The sequence below is a fragment of the Mobula hypostoma genome, chromosome 10, assembly GCF_963921235.1.
Source record: "Mobula hypostoma chromosome 10, sMobHyp1.1, whole genome shotgun sequence".
NCBI classification, from domain to species: Eukaryota; Metazoa; Chordata; class Chondrichthyes; order Myliobatiformes; family Myliobatidae; genus Mobula; species Mobula hypostoma.
The window spans coordinates 96358305-96383142 of record NC_086106.1 but is presented as its reverse complement, the minus strand read 5'-3'; the positions used below and the strand labels follow the sequence as shown (position 1 = coordinate 96383142).

The 24838-nt window shown below is 39.9% G+C and overlaps 1 protein-coding gene across 1 annotated transcript in view; it reads left to right on the top strand.

Moving 5' to 3' along the window:
• zc3h12b (zinc finger CCCH-type containing 12B) overlaps window positions 1-24652 on the top strand; it is a 118614-nt gene extending 93962 nt beyond the window's left edge. The window contains exons 2-6 of the mRNA XM_063061409.1: window positions 10856-11640; window positions 19012-19151; window positions 20319-20553; window positions 21005-21111; window positions 22033-24652. Of these exons, the coding sequence (XP_062917479.1) occupies window positions 10856-11640; window positions 19012-19151; window positions 20319-20553; window positions 21005-21111; window positions 22033-23459 (2694 nt within the window). The 3' untranslated portion in view covers window positions 23460-24652. The remainder of the gene's footprint in view (window positions 1-10855; window positions 11641-19011; window positions 19152-20318; window positions 20554-21004; window positions 21112-22032) is intronic.
• The last annotated feature ends 186 nt before the right edge of the window (window positions 24653-24838 follow it).

Below are 24838 nucleotides of genomic sequence, written 5' to 3'. Positions count from 1 at the left end.
CTTTTCCTTCGCTACATCGACGACTGCATTGGCGCTGCTTCCTGCACGCATGCAGAACTCGTTGACTTTATTAACTTTGCCTCCAACTTTCACCCTGCCCTCAAGTTTACCTGGTCCATTTCCGACACCTCCCTCCCCTTTCTAGATCTTTCTGTCTCTGTCTCTGGAGACAGTTTATCCACTGATGTCTACTATAAGCCTACTGACTCTCACAGCTATCTGGACTATTCCTCTTCTCACCCTGTCTCTTGCAAAAACGCCATCCCCTTCTCGCAATTCCTCCGTCTCCGCCGCATCTGCTCTCAGGATGAGGCTTTTCATTCTAGGACGAGGGAGATGTCTTCATTTTTTAAAGAAAGGGGCTTCCCTTCCTCCACTATCAACTCTGCTCTTAAACGCATCTCCCCCATTTCACGTACATCTGCTCTCACTCCATCCTCCCACCACCCCATTAGGAATAGGGTTCCCCTGGTCCTCACCTACCACCCCACCAGCCTCCGGGTCCAACATATTATTCTCCGTAACTTCCGCCACCTCCAACGGGATCCCACCACTAAGCATATCTTTCCCTCCCCCCCTCTCTCTGCATTCCGCAGGGATCGCTCCCTACACAACTCCCTTGTCCATTCGTCCCCCCTATCCCTCCCCACTGATCTCCCTCCTGGCACTTATCCGTGTAAGCGGAACAAGTGCTACACATGCCCTTACACTTCCTCCCTTACCACCATTCAGGGCCCCAAACAGTCCTTCCAGGTGAGGCATCACTTCACCTGTGAGTCGACTGGGGTGATATACTGCGTCCAGTGCTCCTGATGTGGCCTTTTATATATTGGTGAGACCCGACGCAGACTGGGAGACCGCTTTGCTGAACATCTACGCTCTGTCCGCCAGAGAAAGCAGGATCTCCCAGTGGCCACACATTTTAATTCCACATCCCATTCCCATTCTGACATGTCTATCCACGGCCTCCTCTACTGTAAAGATGAAGCCACACTCAGGTTGGAGGAACAACACCTTATATTCCGTATGGGTAGCCTCCAACCTGATGGCATGAACATTGACTTCTCTAACTTCCGCTAGGCCCCACCTCCCCCTCGTACCCCATCTGTTACTCTTTTTTATGCACACATTCTTTCTCTCACTCTCCTTTTTCTCCCTCTGTCCCTCTGAATATACCTCTTGCCCATCCTCTGGGTCACTCCCCCCCCCCCGTCTTTCTTCCCGGACCTCCTGTCCCATGATCCTCTCGTATCCCCTTCTGCCTATCACCTGTCCAGCTCTCGGCTCCATCCCTCCCCCTCCTGTCTTCTCCTATCATTTTGCATCTCCCCCTCCCCCTCCAGCTTTCAAATCCCTTACTCACTCTTCCTTCAGTTAGTCCTGACGAAGGGTCTCGGCCTGAAACGTCGACTGCGCCTCTTCCTATAGATGCTGCCTGGCCTGCTGCGTTCACCAGCAACTTTGATGTATGTTGTCAGAACCCTGCACCAGCCTTCCCTCCATACCCCCTGATCCCCGTAGCCACAAGGGCCATATCTAACTCCCTCTTAAATATAGCCAATGAACTGGCCTCAACTGTTTCCTGTGGCAGAGAATTCCACAGATTCACCACTCTCTGTGTGAAGAAGTTTTTCCTAATCTCAGTCCTAAAAGGCTTCCCCCTTATCCTCAAACTGTGACCCCTCGTTCTGGACTTCCCCAACATCGGGAACAATCTTCCTGCATCTAGCCTGTCCAATCCCTTTAGGATTTTATACGTTTCAATCAGATCCCCCCTCAATCTTCTAAATTCCAACGAGTACAAGCCTAGTTCATCCAGTCTTTCTTCATATGAAAGTCCTGCCATCCCAGGAATCAATCTGGTGAACCTTCTTTGTACTCCCCCTATGGCAAGGATGTCTTTCCTCAGATTAGGGGACCAAAACTGCACACAATACTCCAGGTGTGGTCTCACCAAGGCCTTGTACAACTGCAGTAGTACCTCCCTGCTCCTGTACTGGAATCCTCTCGCTATAAATGCCAGCATACCATTCGCCTTTTTCACCGCCTGCTGTACCTGCATGCCCACTTTCAATGACTGGTGTATAATGACACCCAGGTCTCGTTGCACCTCCCCTTTTCCTAACCGGCCACCATTCAGATGATAATCTGTTTTCCTATTTTTGCCACCAAAGTGGATAACTTCACATTTATCCACATTAAATTGCATCTGCCATGAATTTGCCCACTCACCCAACCTATCCAAGTCACCCTGCATCCTCTTAGCATCCTCCTCACAGCTAACACTGCCGCCCAGCTTCGTGTCATCCGCAAACTTGGAGATGCTGCATTTAATTCCCTCATCCAAGTCATTAATATATATTGTCAACAACTGGGGTCCCAGCACTGAGCCTTGCGGTACCCCACTAGTCACCGCCTGCCATTCTGAAAAGGTCCCGTTTATTCCCACTCTTTGCTTCCTGTCTGCTAACCAATTCTCTATCCACATCAATACCTTACCCCCAATACCGTGTGCTTTAAGTTTGCACACTAATCTCCTGTGTGAGACCTTGTCAAAAGCCTTTTGAAAATCCAAATATACCACATCCACTGGTTCTCCCCTATCCACTCTACTAGTTACATCCTCAAAAAATTCTATGAGATTCGTCAGACATGATTTTCCTTTCACAAATCCATGCTGACTTTGTCCGATGATTTCACCGCTTTCCAAATGTGCTGTTATCACATCTTTGATAAACTGACTCCAGCAGTTTCCCCACCACCATGTTAGGCTAACCGGTCTATAATTCCCCGGTTTCTCTCTCCCTCCTTTTTTAAAAAGTGGGGTTACATTAGCCACCCTCCAATCCTCAGGAACTAGTCCAGAATCTAACGAGTTTTGAAAAATTATCACTAATGCATCCACTATTTCTTGGGCTACTTCCTTAAGCACTCTGGGATGCAGACCATCTGGCCCTGGGGATTTATCTGCCTTTAATCCCTTCAATTTACCTAACACCACCTCCCTACTAACATGTATTTCGCTCAGTTCCTCCATCTCACTGGACCCTCTGTCCCCTACTATTTCTGGAAGATTATTTATGTCCTCCTTAGTGAAGACAGAACCAAAGTAATTATTCAATTGGTCTGCCATGTCCTTGCTCCCCATAATCAATTCACCTATATAATCAATTATATGGACTTGATGACATAGGGCTTCTGAAAATATCAGTACAATGTTGAGATATTCAGCTGTGGAAGGCACCACAGCTGTAGCAGTCCTTGTGTGATTTGCATTAGTCCATTTCCCAACATGACTTAACTCAGGAAAAGCCTGAATTTTAGAGCATGTGATTGCCAACTATGCTGAGATCTGTCAACTTGACAAAGAGCAAAGAAGTTGAAACACTTTTATAAATTTTATATCCTCACAATACTTTCCAGCAGAAGATGCACAAGTATGTAAAACAATACAGCAGAATGAGCTATGTGATTTATGCGTAATAAACTATGGGTTTAGTAGAAAATACTGAAATTATTAAATGTTGAAATCTTGTTATTTTTTCCTCAAATTAAGATTGCCTATTTGATCAATTTCTGCCTACTAATTACTTCTCAATGTTGTGAGTAAGCCACAGCAAATTATTATTCATTACTTATCTTAGGGCTCGGCATGTGAAAGTGCTGATACAGATATAGACGTCACAGAAATAGCTCAGGAGCACGATTCGTTGTTGTGAATTATGTTGCGTCACTGCCGTGGGCGGATGCTAGTGTAATAAAGGGGAATGACCGGTAATCCCCCAAAGCATTTAGAGATTGCCTGCCAGAACGGGAGAAGCACAGTTGTGTAGTACTCAAGCACGAATTACTGATCCACAAAACATTGGTTAGGCTGCTGCTTTACTGTGAGTATGTTATGATCTAACATCTATACATTTTCAATAGATTTAGATTGCTTTTTTTTTCCCTCCACCCCAACATCAAGAATTAAAAGAACATATATTATTAGGCAATGGAATATGTGGAAATAGTATTACATTGAAATTAACTATATCAATTGTTTTAATATGTTAAAATATAAAGGGCTTCTGTTCCTTTGGTTTAACATTTCACTTTGCAGAGCAGCAGCCTTACTTGTACTTTCTGTTTACTTATTTTGATCTCTAGAGTAATTCGAAGGATCATAGGTTTTATTATGTAGAAAAGCTTGAATGTTGAACCGGAGGCTTCAGATATTTTTGAAATTCTAAACTATTTTGAAAGGTTGTACTGCTGTAGATTGTTCATGATAGGAGGCAGTACAGTTTTGACATATTCACTAAGAGAATAAAAAAGAAAGTGAAAGACATTTTGATCCAAATTTTAAAATGAGGAATGTATTACCACAATGTCTGCTGAGCACTTGAAAAATACTGTATATATAAGTTGCTATGGAAAAGTCTCAAAAGAAGAGCTCCAATTGAAGAACTAGTATTGGTATACATAGACTGAATGGCTTCCTGCAGTTCTAAAAATGCTATTGATAATAGAAATTGATATTATTGTCCAACTGTTTAATAATACTGATCATTAAGTTGTCTTGGATACTACAGGGGCTGGTAGCCATGATGGAGACAGCGATGCAGCCAGTCAGAATGCTCTCCACGGGTACATCTGTAGACATTTTCGAGTGCTTTAATTGACAAACCATATCTCAAACTCCTAATGAAATATAGCCGCTGTCTTGCCTTCTTTATAGCTGCATCAATATGTTGTGGCCAGGTTAGGTCCTCAGAGATGTTGACATCCAGGAATTCGAAATTTCTCACTCTCTCCACTTCTGATCCCTCGATGAGGATGGGTTTGTGTTCCCTTGTCTTACCCTTCCTCATCTCCACAATCAGCTCTTTGGTCTTGCTGATGCTGAGTGCAAGGTTGCTGCTGCGAGACCACTCAACTAACTGGTATATCTCATTCCTGTACGCCCTTTTGTCACTACCTGAAATTCTGTCAACAATGGTTGTATCGTCAGCAAATTTGTAGATGCTGTTTCAGCTGTGCCTAGCGACATAGTCATGGGTGTAGAGAGTGGAGCAGTGGGCTAAGTACACATCCCAGTCGAGCAGCAGTGTTAATTGTCAGTGAGGTGGAGATGTTATTTCCAATCCACACAGATTGTGGTTGTGGTCTTCTGGTTAGGAAGTCGAGGATCCAGTTGCAGAGGGAGGTACAGAGGCCCATGTTCTCTGGTTTTAGAGAATAAGTGATTTGAATTTGCCTTGTGTAGTGGATGGTTTGGAGCAGTTCAGGAGAGTAGGTGTTTAGTTCATCTAATAATACTACCTTTCCTCGGTATCCTAATGTTGTTCTCTTTCCTAAGAACAGGCTTTTTGTTTTAACTCTTTGTTGGTCAAGAGAATGAGAAGTGCTAAACTAATCAATAACAGTTGTACAACTGGAGGAAACCATTCAGCCCACCTGCACTAATACTAGCTCTTCACTGGAGCTGATTAATCTTTCTGGTCTTTCCCCATAGCACTTTATGTTATTTTTCAGATGCTTACTAGTCATTGTGGTAATGCATTCCTCATTCTAAAAACTCACATGAAACCATTTGACCACTCTTGCTCAATTTTTCTCTTGTATTCCACACTTTGACTGCCTGTGTCAAATCCATGTGAAATATATTTTAAGATTTGTAAATTTTTTTTTGTACCTGTTAATCTAAGTGAGCTGAAGTCAACAGCTGAATATTACAGTTAAACTTGATGAGTACATTTTTGTTGGTCCTAATGTTGTGAGTTTATATTTCATAATTTTTAAGTAATTAACAACAGGATTTCTAAAGTACATACATTGTATGAGGGAGTGTTATTGACATCAAGATGACAAAGATTTCTTCAAAATTGTTAAGTGCTAGAGAAATTTGATTTATGTCACTGCAAAAATAGGCTTTCTAAGGGGATCAATTTGCGTGTTTTTAATTTCGCTGTTGGTTAACTTCATGCTGTTTCATGATGAATATGACAAAGTTATACGCGATACTTATTTTTATAGAAGTGCAAATGTGAAATTCAGGGAAAGAGAACATAATTGAAAGAGAGTAGGTATCATACTAAGTCATTAGGGTTATTTTTGTAAGATTAAAGAAGGGGAGGAATTTAGAATTTTGTATGCTTAATAAATGATTATTGTTTTGAAAGCACTGTGGCTTTCAGAAGAAGATCAAGAATTGATAGTCATCAGTCAATTCAAATACGTAACTGGGAACTTTACCAGTTATAGTACCAAAGCAGCTGTTACAGTTCAAAATTTGCCATTACAAAACTACCAAAGTTTCTGGATTGTTTGTGTAATTTCTTCAGTTATCTGATTAGTGACAGACTGATGCAGAGAAGCTGTAGGTAAGGTGACAATATATTGATTATTTTAATACTAGTGTTCATTGACCTTGAGTTTGGAAAATTACAGAATAATTTATAAATGTTGACAGTGTAAAAAAAAAGTTGAACAAGAAATATTGAAATCATCAGATTCAAAAGAGATTGATAAATAATCATACAGAAAATGCTGGAAGAAATCCATACATGAGAAAATCTGCAGATGCTGGAATTCCAAAGCAACACACAAAATGCTAGAGGCCAGGTGGCATCTATGGGAAAGAGTAAACAGTCAACAATTTGGGCCGAGACCCTTCATCAGGAAGAATTCAGAAGGTCAAGTAACTTCTATAGAGAAAAAATGAACAGTCATTGTTTTGGACTGAGACTCTTCATAGGTGCTGCCTGACCCTGTGAGTTCCTCCAGCATTTTGTATGTGTTGTTTAGTGAGAGTCTAGGAGCAGAGGGCTTAGATTCAGAATAGGACACCCATTTAGAATAAAGATAAAGAATAATTTCTTTAGTCAGGGGTGTTAAATCTGTGAAATTCATTGCCACAGACAGCTATGGAGGCCAAATCATTGGGTAAGGACGTCAAAGGTTACACAGAGAGGCCAGGAGAATGCAGGGAGAGTAAGCTGAGAGAGAAAATTAATCAGCCATGATCATATAACAGAGCAGACCTCGGTGGGCCAGATAGCCTAATTCTGCTCCTATGTCGTACATTGACGAAATGGAATTTATCCTGGAGTGAATCTGGGTATTGTTATCAGTGAACTATACAGAATATTTTGGACCCTAGTCTTCAAAATAACTATTTAGAGTGGATCACAGTCAGCTGATTCATTCACAGTACAAGAGCACTACACACATCTCATGGCATTAGTAAAACTTCCTGGAACAATCTTTAGGCCATGTACTTGTTTCTTCTAACTCTATATGCTTAAAAGATAGTCACTTTTAATATTCACTCAAGTTTTCTCTTTTTTTCATACACCTGAAGACATTAAGTTTGATTAGGTTACAGTTCTGCAAGCACTAATGGCCATCAGTAACCCACCCAGGTCATTTGGTATTGGCTGAGAGTTCAGCTGGTGGGTCCTGTGTATATCAGTTTTAAGACTGTAAGATCTGGCTATTTGGCCCATCGAGTCTGCTCCACAATTTCATGTGGCTGGGGATTTGGAATTAAAGCTTTAATTGTGCACTTACTCAACCTGAAATGAAATCAACCAATACTGTAACAGTATGGTGGAAATAACCGACAAAAAAATGAGGAAATTCACAATCCAATGCAGTCTCTTCAATAAAATCTAGAGGTTAAAACATCCAATTGCAACTTTTTACAAAAATACAGATAACATCTGTAAACAACCTGCTAGTTCATATGTAGCTATTAAATACATAATACATTAAATAGATAATAAATAAATACTTGCAACACATTTTTATGCCAGCTGAACGTTCCTTGCATAGGATTCCTCTAAAAGTGGTTATAATCTGTCTGACTACCAGTTTCAGAATTATCGGCTACTGTTGTGACCTGCTGTAAAGATACCATTCTTATGTTTGTATTATCAGCTGCAGTTTAATACTATACAGATGATTCCGGTTAACTAGGCTATCGGTTAATCGGGGCAGCCACTTATTTGGGACAACTCTTAAAGAACAAAGACTATTTGAAAAAATAGCCAGGATTCCCTTAGTTTATTTGGGACACTGCTGCTTAATTGGGACAGGAGACTGTTGCCAGTTTCTAATTAGTATCAGTTGCAAGCACCTGACTGGTCATTAAGATACTACATCGTGCTTAGAGCAATTAATTTTTAAATAACATCGGTTGCATGCATTTGTGTTTTTAAAAGAAGTGAGTTTTGTCACTGATAGTTGTAGAGAAACAAGCAGTAAGACAATCCAGGACTGTTCACTGCAGTTTCAACCATTCGGGCTTGGAATGCCAACAACTTCAGGGAGTGAAAATGTAATTATTTCACTACTTCAGCAAGTTGAAGAATGAAGAATTTGAAGGTATTGACAATGATCTTGGATGTTACAATGAAAATGAAGATTTGGAAGATGCAATCTCAAAAGCATTGTTTGAAGGCAGTCCATTATCTTCACTGCATCTCTACACTGATTTTGTTCACTTACAGTCAATCAAAAGAACACAGCAGTGTACACTGGATGAATTCCTCTGTTGATAACTATTAGGAACCAATATACAATTTTATAATATTGTAGTAGAATTGGTAGTATCCTAATTTGTTCTGTATTTTATTTAAATACGTAATTTGTTACTCAATTAGATGGTAGTCTGCCTTTTTTATACCTTTTTAACTGCTTCCATGAAACTTCAGCTAATTGGGGCAGCTGTTTATTTGGATGAAAATTCACTGTTCCGATGTGTTCCAATTAACTGGAATCCACTGTAATAATATCTTATTCATGCTATTGTAATAAATGTGGTTGATATTATCACATGCGGTGCAACGCTGAGACTATTTTCTTTATACCACTTGGAATAGCTTTCTTGTATAGAGAATGTTTTACATTTCGTGCTGATTATTTTCTTATTCAGAAACCATAAAATACTGGAAAGATTTCCTACTCCTTCCATTTCTCCCATGGTTCACTGTCCTTTCCTATCAGACGCCTTCTCTCTCAGCTCTTTACCTTTTCCACATTTCATCTCCTCATTTCTCAATTCACCCTCCTTCCCCACATGCCTTTCCCCTCATCTGGCATCACCTATCACCTTTTAACTTGTATTCCTTCCTTTTCCCCCACCTTATTCTAGCTTCTTCTCCCTTCTTTTTGAGTCCTGATAAAGTCTTGGCACAAAACATCAACTATTTATTCCTTTTCATAGATGCTGCATGACCTACTGATTTCCCCCAACGTTTTGTATGCAGTACTGGACAGAAATGGCAGACCTGCCAATATATGTAAAGAGTTGAGAGAGTTTATGATGTTTTGGTGGTAATCCCATCAGGTGTATATAAGGGAGACGGACAGAATTAGAAAAGTTTTCTATTTATCTTAATTGCCAGAAAGTCAATTTTCTATGACACAATCTTTAATTAATTATAAGAACAGAGGTTAAAACAGTCATGAATTTGGCAATTTAAGTTATCTTTCAAAGAATAAATAAGTAATAAAGGATTAATGGTAGGTTATAATCCAATTGGAACCAACTCCTATTTATTTTATTGTTGGACAGTCAGGGAACACAACATAAACTTCAGTGTTTCCCTGTGCCCTGATCATTAAAATTATAGATATAATCTTATAAGGTTTAGGAAATAGGTGAAAACTGCAATAGCTTTGCAAAATTTTGACGTAATTTGACAGTAGTTAGCTACTTTTATTTTTAGTTCCCTGAAAAAACTTTCTGATACTGAACAATCTCAGTTTTTTTTCTCTCTTTCCACCTTCTCTTTCCTTGTCCCCCAATGTACCTCCAGAATATAGAGAATACCACTAAAGTTATTACTAATTGATCTTTGGAATCAAAGGGGAGTGATACTAAGCCTAGAAATGGCTTAGTAGATTAAATGGTAGCCTCATTTGCCCTGTGAATCTTAAATGATTTTTTATATAGTGGCCACATTTTATTATATTATAGAGTTACAAACTATTTTAAAGACAGATTTATCATATATATCAATGTCACAATACAAATAATTATTTTGAAGTTTGGCAACTTTACTTATTTAAGCATTTAACGCTGAAATAGTAAATTACCTGAACAATATTAAACAAAATTCTTGTAGTTTAATTAAGGTGGAATGCAAAATGTTGCTGAATAGATCATGGAAACCAATTCTTCCTGAATTCCCTTGTCGTATGATTTGACATAGCACCTTCACCACATCTTCCTCTTTCACTCAGCAAACACAGAGCAGTGCATAAAATTCACTTTAGGTGTAGTTTTTTCTTAGTGGTCATACACTGAATATCACGAACAAGGCCAGTGTTCAATCTTCATCATGAAATTGTCATCACAAGGTTATGCACTAGTTATGGTGATGTACTAATTCAAAGGGAGCCCCAGAATTGAAAAGCTATGAACAAAACAAAGGAAAAGTTTCATAAACCTTTCTGCAGTAAACTTCATATTATAAACTTGATTGTATTATAAACTTCTATTCATAATCTTTAAGCATTTCTATTTTCTATTCTTCTCCATCCATCTCATTTTGACTTTTTAATCATTCAAGGCTATGATCCTTGTTGCTAAGATCAGTATTTGTTGTTCATTTTTAATTACTTTGAGAAATGGCAATGAACTGTTTTGAATGGCTGAACTCTACAGTATCTGCCAGCTGATTCATTCAATCTGTAATTTCAGTGTCAAATCTGTCTGCCAGAATACTGTGTACACCTCTTGTTTTATATTAAGATCTTTTGGAGGTGAAGTTAAAAGGCTGATGGATAAAAATTCCTAATTTATATGTGTGTTTTCTTGGGGGATTTAACAGACTTCTCTAAATTATCTTTCTTCCTTTTCCAGGATTATGTATTATCCCTGTGCTCTCCAGACCACAAGAAGTGCGAGATTATTACATCAGCTTTGCGGAAACAATTAATTGAGCTCAAGGATACAATTGAATATGAAAGTCAAGCCGTACTAGAAATAAAAGAGAAGAGTATTGAAATAACAGGTGGACAAATTAACGTAATGACTGCCTGGTCAATGTTTGAGAAGCTGAGTATGGAGAACAGCTCCTCCAAAGAAGACAGGAAGCTTCATCTTGACGTTGGTGACTGCAGGTCCGATTCTGAGGACTGGACAAGCTCTGAAAGTGATACAGAACAACTCCCTAATAAGAAAAAAGGGAATGAGATTGTGAGCAAACCACATAGACAACTCTGCCGCTCTCCTTGTCTTGAACGACCTGTTCTTTCGAAATGCAGTGTCCTGCAGGATTTTCAGAGTGAGGATAATAAATCCAAATTTGATGAAGGCTGCAAGTCTACAAGTTTAGATAAAGAATACCAGGCCAAGATGGAGTTTGCCTTAAAGCTAGGATATTCAGGAGAACAGATACAAACTGTGCTCAATAAACTGGGGTCAGATGCTCTTATTAATGACATTTTAGCTGAACTGGTCAGACTTGGTAACAAAAGTGAATCTGAGCCACAGCCGAATAGCATGGGTAATTCAGGTACTCTGGTGCCAAGGGGCCAGTGTGTGAAGGAGATCACTAGCCCAGAACTGTCTTTGGAGGATGAAGTGGTGGATGATTCTGACAACTTGAGACCTATAGTCATCGATGGAAGTAATGTGGCAATGAGGTATGTCCAAACCAAATTAAAGTTATGTCACACTGCATGTGTACATTTTTATAAAATAATGAGTATTTTGGATTTTGTTTCCAAGCTGATGATTCCTCTTTGGGGTATAGGTCTATCATTGGGGATCACCTATTCTTTCGTACACACATTCATCAGAATCCCACCCAATACAATTCATGTGTAGCAGATGGCCAGTAGATACAGTATTTTGTAGGAGCTAAAAACCCTGTTAATTTTTTTTTGTTCTTTTTTTGGATGGTTGTAGGTGACTGTGCTTTTCTAGTGGCTAAAAATGTTATTACTTTTAACTTTTACATTTTTTGGGCTCTCCTTAGGGTATCACCATGATCCTCCAGTGTATCACGCAGTTCACCAGTCTTCTATCCCACCTACAGCAGCCAGAATACTGGATTTCCACCTGAACAGTGTACTTTAACCTACATGTGTAACATGGGAAATTACCATATTTTTCCAACAGAAAGTCATTATTTCATTTAAGAATGATCACTCCCAGAATAGAATAATTAAGCTATTCTTTGCCAGTGTCATGGTTAGCTCTCACGGCGACTGAATTCTGCAACCCCTCTCTTCCAACTTTTCCTGTGCACATTTCCAGCAATGTGAGAGGATGGGTACATGAGCTTAGCTTGTACACATGGCTATGGACAATACAAAGTAAACTCTATTCATCCCAGACACCACAGGTACAGTTCCAGTCATGGATCCATCACAAGCATAACACTGACTAATGGAAACTGATATGAGTGCTTAAATTAATGTAATGCTTGCCCACGCTGGGTTTGTTGTATTATTGTCATGCACCAGATCTTCCACAGGATGATCTTCATCCGCCCTTGAAATGTTCCTTCAAATTAAAGAACATGCTAATACTCACATCTATCCCTTTTATTTATTGTTAAAGTTCACCAGTTAAAATGAACCTGTGGCGATAACTTCATTCGCCCCAACACTGAACTGTTCCCTCAACGTATGGACTCACTTTCAAGGACTCTTCATCTCATGTTCTAGATATTTATAAATTAGTTTTTTTTTGTGTTTGTGCAGTTTGTTGTCTTTTGCACATTGCTTGTCTGTCTGTGCTGTTGGGTGTGATCTTTCATTGTTTCTATTATGTTTCTTGGATCTACTGAATATCCCCACAAGAAAATTAATCTCAGGGTTGTATATGGTGACATAAATGTACTTTGATAATAAATTTAATTTGTAACTTTGAAGTCAATATTGACTCTGACTTTTCAGTTTAAGAATGCTATTTGTAGAATCAAGTAACTTTTTTTTCTGTAATCCAGATCTGCTGAAAGGTTGTCTCGGTTTCTTTTCCACAGTTGTAATCTCACCTGCCGTCCTCTGCATTTTATAGTTTGTATTGTCCCCCGATGCTTTCAACACTGATGAGAGAACATTGATCTGAAGTTAACTGTGTTACTTTTTTCACAGATCCCCTTAGATTGCTGAATGCTTACAATATTTTCTGGTTTAATATCATATTTTTAGTGACATGAATATTATTTTGTTTCTGTTTTAGGAAATACTGTTATAACTTGTTAATTTTGTGCAGCTCTCTACAAACTTAAATTTAAAAAATCAGCTTTGATTCCTATTCTCTGCCAAAAACTAATTTGGGAATCCCAAACAAGAGAAAGTTTGCAGGTGTTGGAAATCCAAGCAACACATACAAAATGCTGGAGGAACTCAGCAGGCCAGGCAGCATAAATGGAAAAAAGCTCAGTTGACGTTTCAGGCCGAAACTCTTCAGCAGGACTGAAGATAAAAAGCTGAGGAGTGGATTTGAAAGGTGTGGGAGGGGAGAGAGAAACACCAGGTGATAGGTGAAACTTGGATGGAGAGTGATGAAGCAAAGAGCTAGGAAGTTGATTAGTGAAAGAGACTGAAGGCCATGGAAGAAAGAAAAAAGGTGGGGGTGGGGTAGGAGCTCCAGAGGGAGGCGATGGGCGGGCAAGGAGATAGCATGAGAGGGGGAAGGAGGATGGGAAATGGTGGGGGGGGGGGGAGGTTGACATTACCGGAAGTTTGAGAAACCGATGTTCATGCCATCAGGATGGAAGCTACCCAAACGGAATATAAGGTGTTGTTCCTCCAGACTAAGTGTGGTCTTTTCACAACAGTGGAGGAGGCCATGGATGGACACAGCGGAATGGGAATGGGAAGTGGAATTAAAATGGGTAGCCACTGGGAGATCCCACTTGTTCCGGCGGTGTAGTGTAGATGCTTGGTGAAGCTGTCTCCCAATCTACATTGGGTATACAGGAGGACACGCCAGGAGCAGCAAACACAGTATAAGACGCCAGCAGACTCACAGGTGACGTGTTGCCTCACCTGGAATGACTAAGAAGGGCCCTGGATGGTAAAGGGTAGTCACCCATTTTAATTCCACTTCCGAGTCTGAAGCTGTGTCCTTACCTTAGAAATTACCTAGGGTTACCCATAGCCCTGTATTTTTCTAAGCTCCATGTACTTGTCCAGGAGTCTCTTAAAAGACCCTATTGTATCTGCCTCCACCACCGTCACCGGCAGCCCATTCCACACACTCACCACTCTCTGCGTAAAAAACTTACCCCGACATGTCCTCTGTACCTACTTCCAAGCACCTTAAAACTGTGCCCTCTCGTGCTAGCCATTTCAGCCCTGGGAAAAAGTCTCTGACTATCCACACAATCAATGCCTCTCATCATCTTATACACCTCTATCAGATCACCTCTCATCCTCTGTCACTCCAAGGAGAAAATGCCAAGTTCACTCAACCTATTCTCGTAAGGCAAGCTCCCCAATCCAGGCAACATCCTTGTAAGTTTTCTCTGCACCCTTTCTATGGTTTCCACATCCTTCCTGTAGTGAGGTGACTAGAACTGAGCACAGTACTCCAAGTGGGGTCTGACCAGGGCCCTATACAGCTGCAACATTACCCCTCGGCTCCTAAACTCAATCCCACGATTGATGAAGCCAATGCACCATATGTCTTAACCACAGAGTCAACCTGCGTAACAGCTTTGAGTGTTCTATGGACTCGGACCCCAGGATCCCTCTGATCCTCCACACTGCCAAGAGTCTTACCATTAATACTATATTCTTCCATCATATTTGACCTACCAGAATGAACCACCTCACACTTATCTGGGTTAAACTCCATCTACCACTTCTCAATCCAGTTTTGCATCCTATCAAAGTCCCGCTGTAACCTCTGACAGCCCTCCACACTATCCACAACAGCCCCAATCTTTGTTTCATCAGCAAATTTACTAACCCATCCCTCCACTTCCTCATCCAGGTCATTTATAAAGATCACGAAGAGAAGGGGTCTCAGAACAGATCGCTGAGGCACACCATTGCTCACCAACCTCCATGCAGAATATGACCTGTCTACATCCATCCTTTGCCTTCTGTGGGCAAGCCAGTTCTGGATTCACAAAGCAAGGTCCCATTGGATCCCATGCCTCCTTACTTTGTCAATAAGCCTTGCATGGGGTACCTTACCAAATGCCTTGCCGAAATCCATATACACTATATCTACTGCTGTACCTTCATCAATGTGTTTAGTCACATCCTCAAAAAATTCAGTCAGGCTCGTAAGGCACGACCTGCCTTTGACAAAGCCATGCTAACTGTTCCTAATTGTATTATGCCTCTCCAAATGTTCATAATCCTGCCTCTCGGGATCTTTTCCATCAACAAGCCAACTACTGAAGTAAAACTCACTAGTCTATAATTTCCTGGGCTATCTCTACTCCCTTCCTTGAATAAGGGAACAACTTCCGCAAACCTCCAATCCTCCGGAACCTGTCCCGTCCTCATTGATGCAAAGATCATTGCCAGAGGCTCAGTAATCTCCTCCCTTGCCTCCCCTCAGTAGCCTGAGGTACATCCCGGCCTGTCCTGGTGACACATCCAACTTGATGCTTTCCAAAAGCTCCAGCACATCCTCCTTTTTAATGTCTATATGCCCAAGCTTTTCAACCGGCTGTAAGTCGTCCCTGCAATTGCCAGGATCCTTTTCCATAGTGAATACTGAAGCAAAGTACTCATTCAGTACCTCTGCCATCTCCTCCAGTTCCATACACACTTTTCCACTGTCACCCTTGATTGGTCCTATTCTCTCAAGTCTTTTCCTCTTGCTCTTCACATACTTGTAGAATGCCTTGGGATTTTCCTTAATCCTGTCCACCAAGGCCTTCTCATGGCCACTTCTGGCTCTTCTAATTTCATTCATAAGCTCCTTCCTGCTAGCCTTATGATCTACTAGATCTCGATCATTACCTAGTTTTTTGAACCTTTTGTAAGCTTTTCTTCTGGACTAGATTTACAACAGCCTTTGTACAACATGGTTCCTGTATCCTACCATCCTTTCCCTGTCTCGTTGGAATGTACCTATACAGAACTCCACACAAATTTCCCCTGAACATCTGCCACATTTCTTCCATACATTTCCCTGAGAATATTTGTTCCCAATTTATGCTTCCAAGTTCCTGCCTGATAGCCTCATATTTCCCCTTACTCCAATTAAAAGCTTTCTTAACTTGTCTGTTCCTGTCCCTCTCCAATGCTATGGTAAAGGACATAGAATTCTGATCACTATCTCCAAAATGCTCTCCCACTGAGAGATCTGACACCTGACCTGGTTCATTTCCCAATACCAGATCAAGTACAGCCTCTCCTCTTGTAGGCTTATCGACATATTGTGTCAAGGAACCTTCCCGAACACACCTAACACAACTCCACTCAATCTAAACCCCTTGCTCTAGGGAGATGCCAAAAATATTTGGGAAATTAAAATCTCCCACCATGACAACCCTGTTATTATTACACCTTTCCAAAACCTATCTCCTTGTCTGCTCCTCGATGTCCCTGTTACTATTGGGTGGTCTATAAAAAACACCCAGTAGAGTTATTGACCCTTCTTGTTTCTAACTTCCACCCACAGAGACTCCGTAGACAATCCCTCCTTAACTTTCTCCTTTTCTGCAGCCCTGACACTATCTCTGATCAACAGTGCCACACCCCACCTCTTTTGCCTCCCTCCCAGTCCTTTCTGAAACATCTAAAGCTTGGCACTCGAAGTAACCATTCCTGCCCCTGAGCCATCCAAGTCTCTGTGATGGCCACAACATTGATTTCTCAAACTTCCAGTACTGCCAAAATGCCCCCCCTCCACTTCACCATTTTCCATCCCCTTTCCCCCCACTCCTTGCCTGCCCATCGCCTCGCTCTTGTGCTCCTCTCCATCCCCACCTTTTTTCTTCCATGGCCTTTTTTCTCTTTCACCAATCAACTTCCTAGCTCTTTACTTGGTTCCTCCCCCTCCGGGTTGCACCTATCGACTGGTGTTTCTCTCTCCCCTCCCCCCACCTTTCAAATTTATTGCTCAGCTTTTTCTCTCTAGTCCTGCCAAAGGGTTTCGGCCCGAAATGTCAACTGTGCGTTTTTCCATAGATGCTGCCTGGCTTGCTGAGTTCTTCCAGCATTTTGTGTGTGTTGTCGGAAATCCACTCCATTGATATAAGACCATAAGACATAGGAGCAGAATTAAGGTATTTGGCACATTGAGTCTGGTCTGCCATCATGACTAATTTATTATCCCTCTCAACCCATTCTCCTACCTTCCTCCTGCAATCCGTGACACCCTGAATAATCAAGAACCTATCAACTTCTTCTTAAAAAATACCCAATGACTGTCTCCACAGCTCTCTGTGGCAATGAATTCCACAGATTCATCAGCCTCCAGCTAAAATAATTTATCCTCATCACTGTTCTAAATGGATGTCCCTCTATTCTGAGACTGGTCCTAAACTCCCCCACTATAGGAAACATCTTCTCCATGTACACTCTACTTTGGCCTTTCAATATTCAATAGGTTTCAGTGAGATCCCCCTTCATTCTTCTAAACTCCAACAAGTACAGGACCAGTGCTATCAAATGGTCCTCATATGTTAACCTTTTCATTCCTGGAATCATTCTCGTGAATCTCCTCTGAACCCTCTGCAGTGGTCATATCAAATGGCCAATGTCAAAACACAAGAAATGAGAAAATGTAGCACAGGATAAAGGTAGTGTTCATCTTTATACTGAGACCATGCAAATTTATGAAAAAAGTGAGGATCAATGTCCCTTCTGTGCTGAGGTGGCTGATTTCAGTAAGTGGGTGGTGTAGTACGACTCACACCCAATTACTGAGTCAATGAAAAAATCTATTTGCTATCCTGATTATCATCTGCATTCGTTTTTTGTAAAGCATGTGAGTGTAGGTGCCACATGGCTCTGATGTACTATGCTTGTGATGGTGGGCTGCTAACAAATACTCTGTCCTGTCTTATAAATGAGAAGTTAAACAAGGCAGAGAAGAGAAAATTAGAAAACAAATAAAGTGAACATTTATTATAGACTTCAACTCCCTTTTAATTTTTTTCATGCACACTTAACACTTGATTGTTGCATATCTGTGATTCCTGTTTCATATTTTAAAGTTGTATTCCTGATTAATACTTCACCTTGCCCTCTGTGTGTAGTTCTTTTCCTACAATCTAAGCTGTCAAGATGTCCACTGGTAGAAGTTAGGATGGCCTATACAACATCTGTCTGGAGAACACATTTCTGGCCAGAGGCTATTTAAAATACAACAAAATAAAAATGAAAAGCCAAAAGGGCAAAATCCTTTGACAAGAAATATTGACAAGCAGGATTATAATATATTATTGATAGTGAATTAACAATGTCATTTTAAAAATGAAGGCAGAAAATATTGAATATGACACTATGAAACGTATAATACCCCAGCTGGATCTATTTTTATAGATTCCTTGATATTCTAGAGAATATAATTAATTCCTCCCACAAAGGCCTACGCATAGTGATGCTTTTCATGACATCATCTGTGTCTTCCCTAAAATTCTGGGTACTCATTAATGAAATAGACAACATTTCTTCTCTTAGATCTAATTTTCTGGAGTGACTGAGTTAGCTGACTTCTTTGTGTCTTCGCAAACCTTTTCTTATAATCAGAATGTAACCACGGATAGATGCCAAGCAACCTAATTTATTGAAACAAACTGTGAAGCTTTTTCTTGTAAACTGCAATTAACTTGTGCATATAATTTAAAATCCTATTATGAAACCTTCATGTTATATAATGAAACATTATTTCTTACTTAAAAATCTTTCCTTCCTTCATTTGAAAGATGTAGTTATTTATGTTAATTGTTATACAAATGTTAAATAATTAAAATTATTCTTTGTGCCCATGTTGTTCCACTTATGTGGCTTACCAATTTCATTAGTTTGAATGTCAGCCAAGGTCACACTTAGAGCACAATTGATTAAAACCTTAATTTCCTCCTGTAGTCATGGAAACAAGGAAGTGTTCTCTTGCCTGGGAATTCAGCTAGCTGCAGAATATTTCCTGGAAAAAGGACACAAGGACATCACAGTGTTTGTTCCTGCTTGGAGAAAAGAACAGTCCAGACCAGATGCACCAATCAAAGGTAATCCAGCATCAAAATGTGACCTCTTAATGATCATGTAAACGTAGATGGCATTACAAAAGATGACCTGAAGTAAAAATAGAAAAGGTTGGAAATGTACTTTTATCCCAGCAGTACTGTATTTGAAAAGAGACCTGGGGTGGAGTGAGGAAAGGTTAACTTTCCAAGCGGGGACCATCAGCACAGTTTCAGAATGGATAATGGGAAGCATTATGAATCACTGTTACTGAACATGTCTGAGAACAAGTTTACTCGCTCATTATCAGTGGGTATGTACCATTTGTAGGATCCAGATGGGCTGCAGTAAAGGCACTGGCTTCCAGCACTAATATTGAGTAGATAAATAACTTTTTAAAAACCTATTATAATGAAAGGTTAAAATACATTTAAAAACAAGAGCAGAAGTAGGTAAACTGTTATGTTCACTTGTTACACATTGTATTTAAATTTTATACTTTGAATTGCACATTTGAAGTTAAGTTCTATTGAAGTTATTGGAAGCAAAGTTCAATGAGTATTTCTACTATATCACATGCTTACTGCTGTATGGAAGTGCTACTTGCTAACAAAATATATTTCTTATTCCTACATGGGTTGCCATATTGTATAGCCATAAAGGGTGGAAAGGTTTTCTGAAATACAATCTGCTTCATAATATCAAATTAGTCTTCCTTCTGAAGATATGGAAAATAGTCACGAAAAATTGGTCCACAAATCTTAAATTGCATTATCTATTGTAGGTAACATCATTAACAACATCAAGATGCCTAGAAAACCATCCTTTGGTTGAATAGTATGGCATGTTACTGTGTTGTACTCTGCTTGCCAAATCCATTAACTACAGTGGCTATTGGTGTGCTTATAGTATTTAAGATCTATTTTGATCTGTCCCTATCCCAGAGACCATTAGCAAAACACTAACTAAATTTTGCTAAATCTGCACTGGCCAGGATTCCAAGCTGAAAGATAACTGATCAGGATCTTCATTTTGCACTTTCTATTTTTACATTTTACATTTTATATTTTATACAAGAGTGGGACAATGATAGAGTTGTTTCTGAGTATTGTAGAGAATAAATTGATGCATACAATTTTAGTGTATTCAAAATGTTCCACTTAAGACTTTCCTACTATTTTAAAATATCAAATAATTCCTTAACTCTACAGATCAAGAAATATTACGGAAACTTGAGAAAGAGAAAATCCTGGTCTTTACACCATCCCGAAGGGTGCAAGGGAGGAGAGTAGTCTGCTATGACGATCGATTCATAGTAAAGCTGGCCTTTGAATCAGATGGCATTATTGTGTCAAATGATAACTACAGGGATCTTCAGAATGAGAAACCTGAGTGGAAGAAATTTATAGAGGAACGTCTTCTAATGTATTCATTTGTGAATGATAAGTGAGTAAGGTTGCTACAAGGATTTTTAAAATATTTTCAGTATTTTTTTCTTAAATTGCACTCATCAAATTGCCTGCTGAATGAAAAGCTTTGAATTTCAAACACCTAGAGTTGATATCAAAACCTTCCAAATGAAGTAAAGATATAGATGGGATAGTAATTACTACCCCAATAAGAAAGCTCAGCTTCAGTTTTGAAAGTGAATGTTTTTCTACTGACATCAACATGCCAGGCTGATTGGTCGTTTCTGTGCCGTAACTCCTTTGCAATGTAATATTTCTAGATGAATAAAGATACTGCATTAGCATGATACTGTAAATTTCTTTTCAACTGTGACATAGAGCCATTTGCTCAGTCTGAATTACAAGATGAAAAACTAGGGTAAACATTACACTACGCAAAATTTATATTTTGAATGTAAGTGACCATAGTGTTGTTTCACCACTTGAAGGTTCATGCCACCTGATGATCCTTTAGGACGTCATGGTCCCAGCTTGGATAACTTCCTGCGAAAGCGTCCCGTTATTCCTGAACATAAGAAACAGCCTTGCCCTTATGGTGAGTATTAGCTGCTTGCTGCAAATTAGACCTGTAAATCTAGTCACCTAATCACTCTTTTGATTAGTTTTGCAATTGTTCACATAAGTATCAAAAATTTCTTCTGGTTTAATACACCACTCTCTTCTCCTCTCCTGATGGGTGCTGGCTGTCCGTCTTGCCACATCCAAGTGATGACTCCATAAATATATGGCAGGATAGTTACATGTGTACAGGTGTGAAATGGTTCACAATTAATTACAAAAAATAATCTTTGATATGAAACATGCAAGGATCAATAATGATCTGGAAAAAAACAAGGGACTATGTCACTAGTCCAGTGATCCAAATGATCAAGCATTAAGCTTCAGATTTGAGTGATACCATTAATCGTTAGGCCATAAGGAGAGAAGAAATCACCTTTATTAATATATTCTGTAATTATTATTTTTAAAGATGGTATTCGTTTACATCACAGCAGCAGGTCCTTAGTCCCTCGACACCTTTGCTGACCGTCATGCCAATTTAAAGTAATTGCATTTGCCTGCACGTGATGTACATCCCTCCATCCTATCATCTATTTGTGTGCCTCTCTTAAGTGCCTCAAATTCTGCTGTCATATCTGCTTACTTCACTCTTCCTGAACTTGCACCACAAGATCCCGCTGTATATTAATGTTTTTAAAAATCCTGCCATTTACTGTACACTTTTCCCTTGCATATGACCTCCCAAATTGCAACACTTGTCTGGATTAAACTACATCTGTAATTTCTCTGCCATTATTTCCAATTGATCTATGTCCTGCTATATCCTGTGACAACTTTCCACACTATCCATAACTCTGCCAATTATTGTGTCATCTGCAAGCTTGTGATGATGAATGTCAGTTGATCTGAAGTATGCTTATCGGTATTGATCATTCTTGGCTCTGCTTATTCATAGGGAAGAAGTGCACTTATGGACACAAGTGTAAATACTACCACCCTGAACGTGTTAACCAGCTACAGCGCTCAGTTGCCGATGAGCTTCGTGCAAGTGCTAAGTTATCTGCTGTGAAAACTATGAGTGAAGGAGCCCTGGCAAAATGTGGCATCGCTATATCTGGTGTGAAAGGCGAAGCGGTCTCTGAGATCAAGCGCGTCGCACCAAAGCGCCAGTCTGACCCCAGCATACGATCTGTTGTTTGCGAGCCAGAGGAGCGACTGACACCCGCTCACAGACTCGAGACTAACTCTGTGCCTTCTTTGGTCACTGCATCAAGTGTACCTGCATTTCAACCTAATAAAAACCATGCAGCCAGTGCCATGAGTACAAGATCTGCAAGCAGCCCTGTGCCATGTTCCAAACAATTCACTCACCAGAAATCTTCACAAGAGCACATATCCACCTTACATTATCCTCCCATCCTTGTAACCAACAGCCATGGGAACTCTGTGAGTTACACAGAGCAGTATCCAAAATATGACTCAACCCTGGACACCGGCTATTATTCCATGATAAATGACTTTTCAAATTTAAGTATGAATAGTTTGCGTAACCACGACAGTTATTATGGGTTAGATTCGGATCACGGTTTGTATTCCAGAAACGCCAGTCCTCATTCAGAAACCTGCATTGCAGGAAATGACTCCTATTCTTCATACAATGACTTGGCATACCTAGGCACTGTGGATACAGGCCCAGAAGAGAATGTGAAAGCTCATCAACCACAGACACAGAATAGGCTCCAACCTTTTGTTCATGGTTACCATGAGCCGATAACAAGAGTACAGAGCTATGGGCCCGAGGAGCCAAAGCAGCCCCAGCGTAAGCAGTCTGTCTCCCACTTGGTTCCTCATATCCAACATTCTGCAGTTGGAGCTCGTTCCAGTTGTCCTGGAGATTATCCGTTTCCTCAGAACATTCATCCATCTACTAATAATCAAACAGGACGGGCTCTTGTAATGACCAGGCTAGACAGTATTTCTGATTCAAGACTGTATGAGAGTAATCCAATGAGACAGCGAAGACCGCCACTCTGCAGAGAGCAGCATACTAGCTGGGACCACTTGCCATGTGTTACAGACTCTTATAGGTACCCTTCATATCCTTTGACTAATAATCTGATGCAACCCAATTATGATCCTGGCATGTTCAGAAGTATGCCAGAAAAGATCGAGCAGATCTGGAGGTCACCATGGCAAGGAATGCCTGCTGAGCAACAGGACCATCTGACAATCCGAGAACATCAGTACCAAACCTATCGAAACCTCTGTAACATCTTTCCAGCAGACATAGTGCATGCAGTAATGGAAAAGAACCCCCATGTGACTGACCCGCAGCATCTTGCTGCGGAGATTGTTGCCAAGCAACTACGATCCGGGAGGTAAAACACAAACTATTTGAAGGCTGAGGACCAAATGCAGGACAGACAAAAAGAAGTCCGTTTAATGCACAACATTTGTGAAATATGAGTTGCCTAACACAGTGGGTTTGAAATGTTATAAATATCTTAATGGTGTTCAATTATCTGTGGGAGTTAAGGCAGCTTTGAAGAGGAAATGAATACCTTACACTCTTTTTGAGCTATGTCTCATCAATTTTTTACTAATAATTTTTAAATTTGCACTCCATTTGATTTTTTTTCTTGAATTTCCCATTCAGTCTGATTTTCAAAATGTGTTCAGTATTTATGAATAACAAAAGTCTATATAATTATAAAACAATTCAAATTCTAAATAAAATGAAATCTTTAGTAGTACAATGTTTGGAACTAATGCAGAAAAGAAAGCACTAAAAAGCTAAAGATGACAGTGTAAAACCTAACCCAAAAATATTTAAATATCCACCCGGATTTTCATGATTACATGTTCAGTAAGGTATCCATTTTCTGTTTAGGGTTTCCAACAAAAAGAGCTTTCTTGGTGTATGGCATGTCACACCATTTCCTTTAAACCATAATCTCCTTATACGGTTAGAAAATTTGCAGCCAAAACACCTTTTTAAAAGCATTATATTTTTTGTCTTCAGGCTGCACTGATGTGCCACTATCTTTAAAAAGCAATGTATATTGCTGAAATCTGACGAGCTTGATATGTTTCAAGCTAGGTCTGTGAAAAAAGTTTTTCATGAAAGTTGAGGTCTTTAGGGGCCTTTGTTTCTTCATGAGAAGGTCTGACACTGCCTAAATGTTTCTTACTGTGAAACACATGGAATGTGAGGCTGCAGTCAGGGTTGTTTCTGACATTTTGCCAATGGCTTGCAAATGCTGTGTAGTATTTCTTACAATAATATTGTAATCATTTAAACTTAGAACTACCAATTTGTCATATAATTTTACTTAAAAATTACACTGACAGAAATGATAACATTTATAAAATATAAACATCTTAAATTAGTATCTATCCAGAAATAGAAGGAATAGATTAAAATTCCAATATTATCTGGGCCTTTCTGTACCTAATTAGCAGATGGTTCTAATTGCTTTGCTCTTTTAATGACTAGTAATTGAATAAAGACCATGAGAGTCCAAGGTTAAGATCTTGGTCTGCTGATTTGGCTGATTCCAGCCTGACAGGTAGAAGGTGCCTCAGAGAAGGTGGGGGGGCGGGGAGGGGGGGGGGAATAAAGTCATCCAGGATGACTTGCTCCTGCTGGGTATTCATTACTCCCTGTGGAGAGATCGTGAAGATCGGTGTAGAGCATGGAAAGCATCAGCTTCAACTTGACTTTTTCCTGCTTCTGCATCGGTTTCTAGCATTCTCTATAT